Source organism: Harpegnathos saltator, unplaced genomic scaffold, assembly GCF_003227715.2.
Source record: "Harpegnathos saltator strain DR-91 unplaced genomic scaffold, Hsal_v8.6 scaffold219, whole genome shotgun sequence".
NCBI lineage: Eukaryota > Metazoa > Arthropoda > Insecta > Hymenoptera > Formicidae > Harpegnathos > Harpegnathos saltator.
Window position 1 is genome coordinate 738,690 of NW_020230005.1, and position 14,882 is coordinate 753,571.

At 31.2% G+C, this 14,882-nt stretch overlaps 3 protein-coding genes across 3 annotated transcripts; 2 read left to right on the forward strand and 1 right to left on the reverse strand.

Moving 5' to 3' along the window:
* Positions 1-2,919, forward strand: Rrp45 (exosome complex component Rrp45). The gene is made up of 9 exons (XM_011139190.3): positions 1-250; positions 352-446; positions 681-903; positions 1,089-1,306; positions 1,396-1,623; positions 1,819-1,946; positions 2,156-2,238; positions 2,490-2,592; positions 2,742-2,919. Exons 1-9 carry the CDS (start codon positions 185-187, stop codon positions 2,768-2,770), a joined length of 1,173 nt encoding a protein of 390 aa, XP_011137492.1. The 5' UTR covers positions 1-184; the 3' UTR covers positions 2,771-2,919.
* Positions 2,920-2,963: 44 nt separating this feature from the next.
* On the reverse strand, positions 2,964-7,331 carry LOC105182053 (alkylated DNA repair protein alkB homolog 8). The gene is made up of 7 exons (XM_011139200.3): positions 7,141-7,331; positions 6,679-6,910; positions 6,421-6,543; positions 6,133-6,333; positions 4,231-4,619; positions 3,849-4,004; positions 2,964-3,698 (listed from the first exon to the last, which is right to left on the reverse strand). Exons 1-7 carry the CDS (start codon positions 7,279-7,281, stop codon positions 3,156-3,158), a joined length of 1,785 nt encoding a protein of 594 aa, XP_011137502.1. The 5' UTR covers positions 7,282-7,331; the 3' UTR covers positions 2,964-3,155.
* Positions 7,332-9,309: 1,978 nt separating this feature from the next.
* Positions 9,310-10,812, forward strand: LOC105182062 (small ubiquitin-related modifier). Its single transcript, XM_011139212.3, has 5 exons — positions 9,310-9,455; positions 9,598-9,666; positions 9,759-9,836; positions 10,018-10,089; positions 10,251-10,812. The coding sequence occupies exons 1-5, from the start codon at positions 9,441-9,443 to the stop codon at positions 10,311-10,313; spliced, it is 297 nt and encodes a 98-aa protein (XP_011137514.1). The 5' UTR covers positions 9,310-9,440; the 3' UTR covers positions 10,314-10,812.
* Positions 10,813-14,882: the final 4,070 nt, after the last annotated feature.

A 14,882-nucleotide genomic window follows, 5' to 3' on the forward strand; every position in this document is an offset into this window, starting at 1 on the left:
AGCTAGAAAGAACAGACCAATGGTTGTACGTCTCTTTCCTGATCCTAGCTTGATTTGATAAATCATATTAAAGCTGATATAGGTTATTATTTTGAATACTCTGAAAAGATTACAAGTTATCGCATAAACTGCGAAAATTTTAACGTAAATATTTAACATATAATTTAACAAAAATATTTGGAAAATGAGGGAAACTTTACTTACAAATTGTGAACGTAATTTTGTAAATAAATGTATACAAGAAGAAACGGTATGTATTCATTTAAATTATAAATTTTTAGATAATTTAATAATATTTTTACATAAATATATTTTTCGTAAAACTGATATAACGAGTTCATTATATTCTAGAGGTTAGACGGACGAAGATTGTTGGAGGCACGTTCTGTCAAAATTCACTTTGGTTCCAATTGGGGGTGCTGTATGGTATCTCTCGGTCATACAAAGTAAATATATAAATTAAATAAATACAAATTTATATGTGATTTTGCAAACCAATTATTAGTACTGTTTATCTATTTAGTATTTAATATTTTATTTGAATGATTCATTTTATATGAAAATTATAAATTCACTATTTGTACATTTTCAATTAAGTCTATGCAAAGTAATATTTTACTTTGCATAGAGATGTTATATTAGCATATAATATTGCATAATAAAATTGGATCTTTTTACAGGGCAATAGCACAAGTGTCATGTGATATACAACAACCAAAAATATCTCGTCCTAATGAAGGTATGATACATATAAATGTTGAACTCTCTCAATTAGCAGCCCAAAATTTTGAGAGTGGTAGACAGTCTGAGGCAGCTGTAATGATAAGTAGACAGTTGGAAAAGTGCTTTAAAGATTCAAAATGTGTAGACTTGGAATCTTTATGTATTGTAGCAGATAAGAAGGTTACTAAAATATTTCTGATATTGTTGGATCTTAAAAATTTAAGATTTGCTTATAAGATTTATTTATAGGATATCACTATTAGTATAGTAGAACCTTACTGTAGTAATAATGGATTGAATATTTATGTATAATGCACAATATTACTAAATTATGTATAGATATTGCAATCTTTGTTTTTATTCAGGTGTGGAATATAAGAGTTGATATTAATATTATAAATCACGATGGAAACTTAATTGATTGTGCTTCCATAGCAACACTTGCTGCTCTCTCGCATTTCCATAGACCAGATGTTACCTCCACTGGTGAAGAAATCATCATACACCCGGCTTCTGAGAAAGATTTCCTTTCATTAACATTGTTTCATTATCCAGTCTGTATATCTTTTATAACTTTTGAAAGGTTTGTGAAACATTTGTTTATATAGATATTTCACATCTTTTTAATAAGATTGATTTTTATAAATTCAAATGTATATTTAAAATTTTCAGTGGTAACACTATAATGGATCCTACATATATAGAGGAGAGAATTGGTGTTGCTCGACTCACTCTTGGTGTAAATTCTTACAAAGAACTCTGTAGTTTGAATTTTGATTATTTGACGAAAACCATGTCAGTGAAAGATGTGATATCTGCTGTTTCAAATCATGCAGCAACTTATGCAGCAAAATTGGTGCAGCAAATAAAGGAGACAGTAACTAACAACATACAATCACGGTAAAATTTTGCAAACGTAGCATTTAAAGTAATTAGAGTATTGCTTATTTATTTATATTTAGTAAATATGTATATGTATGTCTAAAGTTTTATACGGAATATATAAATTTTAAACATAATTATAATTTTTCAAAATATGCTACTTTTATAATATAACATATATTTCAACATATTTTTACATATCTCATATGCCAGGTACAAAAAGGATAAGAGCGATATATGCGGTTTCAAAGAAAGCATTAATGCAGATAAACTCACATCAATTATTGGTAATCACATTAGTATCAAACTATCCAAATGGGACTTAGTAGCTAGAACTGATGGTATATGTATATTTCTTATTTCAATATAACTAACGAAGAAAATTAATATTTTACTTATACATTATGAGGCACCAAGATGTAACAATTGAGTCAGAATGATAATATCAGTTTTGATTAGTATCTATTTTAAAATTTATTTTAATCATCAATATATGTACATTCATCTATTTGTATATTTAATACTTTAACGCAGTGGTAACAATTTATAGATGAAAATATGAAAATCGAAAATGAAAATACTCGTATTATAAAGTATGACGAAGGTTCTGCTGAACTGATACCAATCTTTGAAGTAAGTATAATATATGAGTCCACTGTGTGATTAATCTTGTCTTGATAATTTTTTAATTTTTACCTGTTTCTTTATATTTCAATTTCTTTTACTGTCATACTTTTTATTGGCATATTTATTGAAATAAATTCAATATAATCTTTTTACGTTTGCAATGTTTGGTATTTTGTATGTTATACTATTCATTGGAAAACAATGTAAATTTTTGCTTTTGTAATTGCTATATTATCATGTACTATTATCTTCAACAGGACTCGCTTAAGAAAGAAGACGATGTTAGCAGTATGGATGATTCCGATTATTCAGATACAGAATGTATCAAGCTGCGAGCTCAGACAAAAAGAACACCTATAGGTACAGGATGATATCCTTGATATTTTACTTAAATTTTATTTATTTTATATATTTCATATTATAATTTTTAATTTCATAGAATTCTAATTGTTCTTTCGTGTGGAACGTTATGTATCTTAAAGTTTAAAAAATATTCTTTTATATTGTAGACGAAATTGTCCTGGACAGTAGTGACTAAGTAGTAACTTTATATCAACATCTTGGCAATGAAGAAAATCGATTAACATTGGTAGCACTAAAAAAACTGAAGATTTTTTGTAGAGGATGAATCCGTTATACCTTTTTACGAGTAAGATTTAAAACTTGATATAAAATTAAAAAGGTTAATCAGTATTATCGTCCTTCAATATTATCCTACTATCAGTATTAATATCCTTAATTTTTAAATTTAATTTTTATAACAAAGATTAAGAATATATTTTAATTATCATGTCTTTTGCGCCTTTTAATTTATACAGAAATCTCGGAATAGACGCAATAATCATCAAGATATAATGTATTTGATCGATCGTGGATGTAATTTTTATTTTATCATCTTTGTATATATCTGTAAATTTACCTATTTATATTTTTTCCAAAATAACGCACCAATTTCCTTGATCGTAATATACACTTTTGAGCATGGTTGCGGATATTTCCGCGCACAACTCCGCAAGTTCTCCCTCTTGAAACACATGATAATATCTGAGGAAACGTTCGCCGCCTTTCTTCTTCCAAGGAACTAGCATGTCGCTATGAACGAAATTCGTTCTATTCTCGTGAATCGGTAAAGTTAATTGATATTCGGAAATCCTGCGGTTAATTTCGCGGTATTTATCCTTATTCTTAGACTCATATTTGAGATAAAACGATTCCGCGGAATCTCGGCGTTGCTCCTTCGCCCACACATAGATCAGACATTTGCCGTTCGGTCTGAGTACTCTCATCATCTCGGCGATGGCACGTTTCCGTCGGTCTCGCGTAGATAAGTGGTGAATTACTGCTATGCTGATTACTGCGTCGACGGATTTGTCTCGGTACGGTAAATATAGGCAATCGCATAGCAGCACTTCGAAGCCCCGGTTGCGACAGATTTCGGCTAGTCCCGAACTATGGTCGCACCCCAACTGAAATAATTCTCTAGGTTAATGACGGATTAATAATAATCGTCACGCAAATCTCACGATTGTATCGATATTTTTGATATTATAAATAATATTGATTGTGATTGATTAAACGATTAAGAGATTAAAATAAATAGATGTGATAGAAAATACCTTGTATATATTTTCATTTCCACAAAGATATTTGCCGTTTCCGCAACCTACGTCCAATAATAACGTGCCTTCTTCCAAATTTCCGAGGAACTTTGTTACATTAGGCCACTGCTTATGTCGTGTCTCGCTAAAGTGATTAGAAATTTCCTCGTAAACCTGTAGTAATTTTAGTAATAAGTAATATAAGTTAAATACTCACAAATTTACAATGCTGTTATCAATATGTTTTATATTGTCAAAATAATCTTAATAGAGTACGAGCTTGTGAAAAAAAATGATAAATGAGAACGATAAATGTAAGAGATAAATGATAAATAAGAAATGAAAAATGATAAATGAAGATCGTTATATAATCTACAATTTGTAAGTTTAATTTACGCACTTTATGTACATATGAATTTTCTAGACCCGATGCTGCTTTAGCGTCGATGAACATAGAAGCGTCCCATCGTTTACTGTCGCAGTGCTCTTCGAAGTCGCAGTTGCAATCTCCGGCACGTCGCACCTTTCTGAAAGTGAAAGACACCCTGGTGCCGCGTTTCTGCGTTGTGCTACCGTTCTCTGTATCGATCACGTCGTTGTGACGAGGAGAAATCCCATGTGTCCAAGCGTATCTCGCTTCTCCCGTCATGATTAACAATGATCTGGCTGGTAGGAGCACATCGATTTTCCGATCCGTTCGCCTAAAGTTCATAACGCATAACGAGCCCAGCGATAATGATAATATCGTATCTTCGAAAACACTGTGCGTATCGACATGCGGCGGTATACCTTGAATTGTTGCACGATCAGAGATCTTAGCGACGGAGTTTATTATTTGTGTCAGCCCACAAGTTTATGCATGTTTACATAAGCGTAATTTTCATTATTGATTTCTGCAGAAGCTAAAAATATAAGTAAACTTTTCAATTGCATTTACTTATACAGGGTGCACGATTTATCTGAAGACATTGAAATATCTCGAGAACTATGCATTGGATAAAAAAAAGTGGTTAATGAAAGTTGTTAGTCTCAAAGGGGGACATCCAATGATACCAAACTCGACTTTCCACCCCATCCCCTGGGGGTGGGGGTTAGGGGCAACTTTGAAATCTTAAATGGAAACCCCCATTTTTTATTGCAGATACGGATTCTACGCCACAAAATACGTAAATTTTGTCCGAAACTTTTTTTTTTATTCGTGATACATGGCGCTGTAATTGCAAAAAATTATATTTTCCTCAATTCTCTAGAAATGATCATTGGATTGAGAAATAAAAAATACCTGTTCAATATTTTTAAAGAACATAATAAAAGTTATTCCCCCCCATCCTCTCGGGGTAGGGTGGGTGATAACGTTCAAATCTCAAATGGAGACCCACATTTTTCATTGCAGAATTAGATTGTACGTGAAATTTTTATTGAAACAATTTTTTTCATTCGTGGTAGATAGCGTTGAATTTTTCCGAGAAACTACTTTTAGCGTTACACAGGAACAACGACAAGGACGTAGTAGTTTTATGTTCCCTTCGGGTGCTTTTTTAATGTGAGTCCCCTTGCCTCTCACAGATCGGCTTTTTAATGTGAGTCCCCTTGCCTCTCACTGTTCAATTAATTAGAGTAAGTGTTCGAAATTTTTACCTTCAATTTCAATACACTTATTGATCCTTTAATAAATAATATAATAAAATTCAACGCTATCACGAATGAAAAAAATTGTTTCAATAAAAATTTCACGTACAATCTAATTCTGCAATGAAAAATGTGGGTCCCCATTTGAGATTTGAACGTTATCACCCACCCTACCCCGAGAGGATGGGGAGGGGAATAACTTTTATGTTTTTTAAAAATATTGAACAGGTATTTTTTATTTCTCAATCCAATGATCATTTCTGGAGAATTGAGGAAAATATAATTTTTTGCGATTACAGCGCTATCTATCACGAATCAAAAAAAAAGTTTCGGAGAAAATTTACGTATTTTGTGGCATAGAATCCGTATCTGCAATAAAAAATGGGGGTTTCCACTTAAGATTTCAAAGTTGCCCCCAACCCCCACCCCCAGGGGGTGGGGTGGAAAATCGAGTTTGGTATCATTGGATGTCCCCCTTCGAGACTAACAACTTTCATTAACCACTTTTTTTTATCCAATGCATAGTTCTCGAGATATTTCAATGTCTTCAGATAAATCGTGCATCCTGTATATTTGAAGAAAGTTGTAATTATAATATAAAAAATTTTGTTCTTTATATTAAAATTTTTGGGTAAACTTATGGACTGATAAGATATAAAAATTGAAGTGTTACCTTGCCCAGGTAAGTACTTGTTAATAGTCAATTGGTCATACATATATTTATGACCATGTTTGTCAAATAGAGTCTGCAGAAACTTGTAATCTTGCGGTATAGGGGCAATGGGCTTTTCAAGATTGACAATATTTGTACCATATTGGAATTCATATCCAAAGTGTTTCACTTGTCTATGCTTCAATTGAAGTGAGGAAGATTCTGGAATATATTTAATGGTTTTCCTTAACTGCATTGTCATATTATTATGTCATGTTATGTTACTTTGACATATATAAAACATTTTACCACAATTGTCCCAATTAAGTGTTTTCAGCAAACTCTCTTCTTGATCTTTTGTTATGAAATTTTCTATTAATGTAAGACCAGGTGGAAATACAAAATTCTTCGTTTCATAGTTTATATCAGGAACTGCAAAAAGATATTGTTATTTTATTTAGTATAATTTGATCTTTATATATATATATATATATGTCTTATCTATATAATTAAAATTATATAAATAGAATATATTTTATTTTGCTTTACAATTCTTTACAATTTTACCTGTTTCTGTATAACAGACATATAATGGGCCATTTTGACCTGGAAGTTTAATCCGTCCATGAATATAATTGTACACACATGTCGCATCTTCTTTCATATTACATGTTATAAAGCAATATGATTTGCCTGATGGCATTATCAAGATGTACTTAGAAATCAATGCATCTAGTACAGACTGCAATGTTTCTCTTTTAATACCAGTAACTAAGCCACCATTGCATATCATTAGATTCTACAAAAAGTGAATATGTATTTATCTTAATATTATTTATAATTAAAATAATTTAAGTTAATCTCTGAGAAAATATTAGAAATAATTTCCATATTACACTTGAAGTATGTTAAGCTCTAAATTAGAGTTCAAACTAAAATTTATATAAAATTTGAGTAAAAAGTGATAACATAAACAAATATTCACATGTAATTTTTGCTTAGACAGAATATGTTACAACCAATACTCACTTGCGTAGGTTCGTCAGAGCATTTAATATTCATATCTCTAATTAGTTTGTGATTAGCACGTTTTTGTTTACGTATACTTTTTCTATCGTTCTTTTCTTTATGATCTTGAATTATTACATTTTTATTATCACTTAAATACATAATTTTTAATTTTTAAATATCTAAGAGAAACGAATTTTTTGATTAGACATAACCATAATCTTTTATAAATGCAAACATAGGGCAAGAGCACAGACTTTTGCATAACGCATAAGAGAATAAACCAATTAGTTTTCTTCATTTCCCCCCTCAGGATAGAAATGACGAACTCTGATTGGTTGATTCTCTTATGCGTTATGTATTATGCGTTATACAAAAGCCTGTGCTCTTGCCCATAACCTGCAAAATATCGTAGAAACCGTAGAATATCGCTGGCAAAATATATTAGCTGGCTCTCTGGGGGAAGTGAATATCCCATACGCCATTCTTTTTAATCACAAACATATCGTTCGTTTGTTCGTTCGGTATATGGCTGTAGGTAGTAAGGTGTATCCATACGCCATTCACCAGCTAATCACAAACAAATGATATGACACTCATCTGCCAGTCTGTTCTTTTTAGCTACACTGTTGAACTGGAATCAGTTAAGCCAGCGGCACACGGTGCTTGTTTCGTGCTTGCTGGATGAAAATACTGCGTTCTGATTGGTGCATTTCCGAAGATGAATAGAAATGTACCAATCAGAACGCAGTATTTTCATCCAGCAAGCAATCCAGCACGAAAACAAGCACCGTGTGCCGCTGGCTTTAGACTCAGTTCTTAGAGTGAGAAAAATTATAGTTGTTTCACTATTTCTATTCACTATTTCACTTATTTCATCAGTTATTGCACCAGTGCAGCCAGAAAGAATAGACCAACTTTTAAATATATATATTAAATATATATATATATATAAACTACGTTCTGATATTACTGCTGGTATTGAAAATTCGTATTGAATATATTGATAATTGAAAAAGTATTGAAAAGTATTGAAAATTCGTGCCACGTATATTGTAGAGTTTCAGTACTGATAGTGATTATCGAAACGCAACTATAAAGTCCCATTTACAATGGCTGCAAGAATAAGGTTCTAAGGCCCAGTTCCACAATTTGCTTTAAACGGAGTTTAAAGCAAGTTGTGGAACTGAGCCTAAGCATAAGCAGTAAGAAATAGACCAACCACAATCGATTATTATAAAGTGTAGTCTACAATGGCAGTAAACAGTAAGAAGTAAGCGTAAGCGGTAAGAAATAAACCAATCACAGTCGATTATGACAAAAATAATCAACTGTGATTGGTCCATTTTTTACTGTTCACGCTTTCTTCTTAGGCCCAGTTCCACAACTTGCTTTAAACTCCATTTAAAGCAAGTTGTGGTACTGCTTACGGCTATTATAGACCACGCTTAAAGGCTTGTTTACAATAGCTGTAAGAGTAAAGGCCATTGCACGTATAAAGGCTCGTCTACATTAGCTGTAAGAGTAAGGTTGTAAGGTTGCAAGGCACGAAATGAAATATTTTCATTCGCTGACAGCTTACGTTACAGCCTTACAGCTTTACTCTTACAGCTATTGTAGACGAGCCTAAAAAATTTTAGTCGTAACCGTAAGTCCTTAAGCAAATTGACCAATCACAATTCGTATATTTCGAGATGCTGGATTGTGATTGGTCAATTTGCTTACGGTCTTACGGTTACGACTAAAATTTTTTTACGTGCAATGGCCTTTAGGCTGTAAGGTTGTAACGTCAGCGAATGAAAATATTTCATTTCGTGTCTTGCAACCTTATTCTTGCAGCCATTGTAGATGGGCCTTTAGGCCAATATCTCATGTATCGTACGATAAGTTTATCGGATGTGTCGATTGGTTATTGAATAGAGAATTTTTAGAGAGCTCTAAAAATGTCAGAGACCTTAGAAATTATCTATTACAACAGCCAACGACATATCCAACAAGCTAATCATACGACACATGGAATAGTGGCCTTATGGAGAATTCAATTTTCCATTGGAAAGCTGTTCTCTTATTGGATGTTGGACGTCGTACGTCGGACATTGGACGCAGTGTGAATCTCCCATAAGTTTGTCGATTTCTATTTCACTTATCTCAAACAAATGATTTTACGAACGCGATGACCGTTGAAATTTTTCTTGCCGGTGGGTCGGAGCTGTATGTGGTAGGCTGTGAAACTGACAAAATCAGGGCGCCATATTGCGAGCTTGTGTTTGGTTACTGTTTCTGGCGCGTGGTGAAGAATTTATTATATTTAATTGATAACGATGTCGGACAATCAGGTAAGAATCTTTCAACATTTCTCGTGTTCTTTGTAGTTTGCTGTTATTAATTGCGTTGAGTGGCTAACAGTTAATTAAAATCTATTACCGATTATTACTCGAATTTGCTGACTTTAAACCTTACTGTATAACCTTGTACTAGGAACAAAAACCCGAAGCCGGCCCAGGCGATGCGAATTCTGAGTACATCAAGCTCAAAGTTGTCGGAAATGTAAGCAATGCATGCACATGCTATTTTTGTTTTCACGATTGCTCATACGGATAACTTCGGTGTACACATACCAGGTTTTGTCTTTTTTCTAGGACAGCAATGAAATTCACTTTAGGGTAAAGATGACTACTCAAATGGGTAAATTGAAGAAGTCCTACAGCGATCGTGTGGTACGTTTTCCTTTGAATTATATAGAATTTTGTAAAAAAAATTAATTGTTAAATATTGATTATAATAATTTTTTTATTCATAGTAGTATATTGGGAAATATATAATATACAAAATATTTTTCCCATTGATCTTTGTTCATAATGGTAATGTTCATATAATAGTAAATTTAATTCTATTTAGGGTGTACCCATGACATCGCTTAGGTTTCTTTTTGATGGTAAAAGAATTAATGATGATGAAACACCAAAGCAGGCAAGCAAATTTTCATATATAACTTTCTATTCAATTTTATACTAAATATTTTAATAAATTTATCTTTATATTTATATATATTTGTCTAGATATTGTCTTTTGAAATTTTTGTATTACAATCTTTGTATTACAAGTTATTTTAATTTTACGATTAATTTCAGCTTGAAATGGAAAATGACGATGTTATCGAAGTATATCAAGAACAGACTGGTGGTCACTATTGAGTAGTCAGGTGGGAATCTTCATTTCTGTTCTGATATTTTTTAAAGTGAAAGTGACAATTGTAACAAAAAGATGGACAAGTTTACAAGTACACATATATAGATATATATACACAAACACAATTTAACAAACAATATTGTAAACTTTTTGATTTCATAAGATGTAAAATGTGCTATCATACATTCCTCTACCAAAAAGGTGAACCTCATGTGAAACAGAACATTAATTCGTTTATAAAACATATTGATACAATTGTATTCAGACATGATGATGATTTTCTATTTTTGTTTCTTACTATCGCTATAGTTTGAATGAGAGTAAATCATTCTTCATTAAAATGTGTTCAGGAAATTCAAAGCAAGTTTATTCATTTTCAAATATCTCTAGTATCTTATGTTTTTCTTTCTTTTTTGTCTTATTCTAGATACAGAATGATGCGAATGCTATAACAAAAATGTTAGGTCTAAGATGTACTTGTAATAAAAGTAATGATAATTTTAAGTTTTTGGTGTCGCTCCTTTTGAATGATTGCAATAATAAGTAATTGGCATGCAAGTTGCAAATATTTAGTATTAGTATTTTGCTCTTGTAGTAAATCATCATTTTTTATTTTTTATAAATCAAAATTTGATGTGGTATTGATATAATCTTTTCGCATTTCTGGAATAAGAGTACCAAATCTATAAATATGTTATATGTACATGTTTATAGATAGAATCTTATATCGAATTTATGTAATAATTTATGTTACTGTAAAAATTACCTGAACACTAAAAATATCACACCTATCAGTGTGAAAATTTAAATATTTGAAATATGCTCAAAGGGTGTTTAAAAAATGTTTTAAACCATTTAAAATATTTTAACAACATCCTTTCTGTATTTTGTTATTTCTGTATTTAGATAAAAATTTATAACAATAATAATTAACTAAAGTAAAAAAAATTATGTGCAAGAAAAAAAAAGTAGTATTTTTAAGTGTCATTTTAGAGGTAAAAGATCATTAGACATACATTTAACAAACTCGTGTTTTTTTTACAAACATGTTTTACATCCGTCGCTGATATGAAATCTCTGTATTAGTGACCTAAGAAATATAAATAATTCTTTGACTTACACATAATCGTCGCACCTTAAAATATATATTTAATATAATCTACATTTTCCTAAATTATATATATTTTATACACATATATATATATATATATATATATATATATATATATATATATGTATATATATGTATATAAAATATATATAATCGAGAATATATTATACTATTGAATAATTCGTTACAAATACCTTAAGTAATAATTTAACTATTAATTTTATACATACATAAGTAATGTAACCAATCATAACAATAATTTATCTTCATGATTTTATATAAATTGCAAGTTTAGAAAAATAAACTTGAAACAAATTATCTTTAATTTTTGGATAATTAATAAGATTATTAAGAATTTCACTATAAACTAAAAGTAGGGTCAAGTTATAATATTATTTCTCAACAATTGTTGAGAAATAATTTTGTCTTAATGAAGTAGAAAAAATGACGACATAGCTCTTCGAATGAATCGTTTTTATTTATACATTGAACATAATTGATAATTATAGAATAATTCATTAATCATCAGCTTTCTTTAATTGTATATATACTCCATCGTATAGACTTTTATATTATATATAAGCAAAGATACTCCTAAAAATAATTATTAACTATATACAAATTATTTTTTCTTTCTATGTCTCTCTCTCTCTCTCTCTCTCTATCTCTCTCTCTCTCTCTCTCTTTCTCGAGCATTGACTAATATAATGCAATATGTGGCGAGCTACATCATTATTACATATTTACAATACGAAAATGTACCCTAGAAGAAGCAATTTCATTTCAAACATATCTACTACAGTACAAGGAGTTCATGAAAATTCACATTAAGAAGTTCGTATGTATATGCGAGCTCAATTTCAATAACGGACTCTGAACGATTAGCGATCATATTTTCAACTTTCGACATATCTCAATAACTAAGCCTAAAATCGAAACACCATGAGATCTTTCCAGAATTAATATAATTTTGTTAACGTAACTAATCGACATTTCTTACTTTTTATAAATTATTCGGAATAGTACTGAATCTATAAATATATCAGGTAAACATATTGTGATAGGATCTTATATAGAATTTATGTAATAATATACATTACTGTAAAAGTACCTGAACACTGAAAGTTTCACATTTATCAACGTGAAAGTTTAAATAACATTTGAAATACGCTCAAAGGATATTTAAAAAATGTTTTTAAACTACTTAAAATAATTTGACGTCTTTTATGTTTCTCTATTGCTTAGGTGAAAATTTATAATTTAGTTATAATGATTAATTAAAGTAAAAAAGTTCTTAAGTGCAAGAAGAAAAAAGTAGTATCTTTAAATGTCATTAATAACTAGTAATAATTGTAATAATAATGTAGTTTTTATTTGAGTTTTGTCCATCAAGAAAGAAGATTTCCTGGACCTGGTTATAGTAGAATTTTAAGGCTAGGTTTAATTACAGAAAGACGTTAGCTGAAAATTCGTTCGACATGTTATCACGGTGTCAACATCTCGAAATCCTCATTGAAGACGAAACGCGATACTATTTCTTAGAGTGGACCCAGACGTTATCATTATTTTATCATCACAGCTTGCCGTGAATAAACAAGTATAAGACGAAAAAAGAACAACTATTTCATTCTTCTTTTCCTATTTATGAAATATTAGAGACAACTGCAGCGATCGGTCAGAAAGTCCGTCACTAGAATTAAGTTCACGAGTCGTCGTGGGACACTCCATGTAGCATATACTAACGCTCTTCTTCGAGAATACAATCGACGTCGTATAAATTACTTCCTCAGAAGTATTTAACGAGCAAGCAACGTAAGGATGATTTCTCTTTTTATGCATACTTTTTATCATCAAGTCGGACCGCGGTGTTTTTTATTCGCGTTGTGTCTTGAAAGAAACGAGAAGCTGTCGATTCGAGTTTTATTGTCTCGTAATCATAACAAAACCTGTCAACTCGGACGAGATTATACATCCATAAAATTAAGAATCGCTGTTGTACAGCATCATTATGCCCGAGATGGTGCAGGACTTATTTCTCACAATTAATGACAATATAATGTTAACGCTTATCAAGAGAAACATTACGATCTTTCAATGAAACAGACTCAGACAGGAAAGAGCTAAACACTATCAATCGCGCTGTTAATGTTTGGGAAACGTCAAGGAAGGTCAGTGAATGTTAAGGCAGAGAAATATACGAGATTGAGATGCGGGGAACGATCGCTCGAAGAACGGCCCCGAGCTCAGCTGCTTCAACAAAAACTTCGTATACCTCAAGAAAAGCACACGAAGATCAGCGTTTATAGACAAGTGTAACGACATCAAGTAACTCGACACCAATCATCAGCTGGTCTTAAAGCAAAATTACGATATTATCAGCATAAGAAATTCGAGGCCATTTGCAATTCGATCGTTGTGAAAGGTAGATGCAACAAACGATACGTGAATCGATCGATAAATTATAAATCGACACAGATTGGTAAACAAGAACAGACAGATTCTCGTCCTGAATTCTTTTGCCGCTTTTTTCTGTAGGAGTGGCAAAAATTCTCAACTGAGATCACATCGCGATTTTAACTCCTAATACCCTCCCTCGCATTTATCTCGTATATACGTACGGCTCTATCTCGTTTCGCGAAGATTAAATAACATATCGGGTACTAAAAATAATAAAAATAGTCTCTGATAATGTAGATTCTATAATATCTTTGTTATTCGACAGATAAATATAGAATATATTCTTATAGAAAGCATTTTAAGACATCAGTCTTCGTCATATTTACTTTTCTTTATCTTTTATCGTTCTTGCGTTTCCAATCTAATGCGTATCTTATTCATAATACTAACATTTGAATAAGAAATCAATATCAATATGCATCTGTAAACCTTGGAAGAGAGAGGGTCACGCCCACTTACATAGTTTTTAATTATGAAAATCTTAGAATTTATAAACATTTCATGATTTGTAAATTCTCCTCCGGCCTTCATTATTTTATCTTTCATACACTAAAACATTGTCTAATGATTAATACAAATTAATCATTAAAATTAAATTGATGTATCGCAGTCATAACAAAAACGAAGCTACGCGAATTTCCTTTTTTCATTTTCCATTAACTATTCTGATCGTTTTATCACTCAAGTATCATTTTTTTTTTCTAGAAAGTACAAACGCTACGTACTAAATAAGTACTCTTTTCTTTTCCTTCTTTATCATTAACGCGTAATCTATGCATATATTTGCGTATTGTGTGTGTGTGTGTGTGTGTGTGTGTGTGTGTGTGTGTATTTAAATAAAATGTACAGATCTTTAACTCGAGACTGTAATAATACGATCTTTTATAGAACGTGATTATCATCAGAGTTGTTTACGCATGACTACATATATGCACAATTCTCCATTACCATTATCATCATTATCGTCATAGTTTTTATTATCGTCCTACTTTTCCTCCTCCTCCAC

What these genes read in the sequence shown, in the direction of transcription:
- Rrp45 (XM_011139190.3), top strand. Translation starts at nt 185, where the DNA reads ATGAGGGAAACTTTACTTACAAATTGTGAACGTAATTTTGTAAATAAA. An exon ending in CTTAGTAGCTAGAACTGATG is followed by an intron (nt 1,947 to 2,155) that starts GTATATGTATAT and finishes AACAATTTATAG; the next exon opens with ATGAAAATATGAAAATCGAA. An exon ending in GACAAAAAGAACACCTATAG is followed by an intron (nt 2,593 to 2,741) that starts GTACAGGATGAT and finishes TTTATATTGTAG; the next exon opens with ACGAAATTGTCCTGGACAGT.
- LOC105182053 (XM_011139200.3), bottom strand. Translation starts at nt 7,281, where the DNA reads ATGTATTTAAGTGATAATAAAAATGTAATAATTCAAGATCATAAAGAA. An exon ending in CAAGTACTTACCTGGGCAAG is followed by an intron (nt 4,620 to 6,132) that starts GTAACACTTCAA and finishes CAACAATTCAAG; the next exon opens with GTATACCGCCGCATGTCGAT. An exon ending in GAAATGAAAATATATACAAG is followed by an intron (nt 3,699 to 3,848) that starts GTATTTTCTATC and finishes GAATTATTTCAG; the next exon opens with TTGGGGTGCGACCATAGTTC.
- LOC105182062 (XM_011139212.3), top strand. An exon ending in AGCTCAAAGTTGTCGGAAAT is followed by an intron (nt 9,667 to 9,758) that starts GTAAGCAATGCA and finishes TCTTTTTTCTAG; the next exon opens with GACAGCAATGAAATTCACTT. An exon ending in ATGATGAAACACCAAAGCAG is followed by an intron (nt 10,090 to 10,250) that starts GCAAGCAAATTT and finishes GATTAATTTCAG; the next exon opens with CTTGAAATGGAAAATGACGA.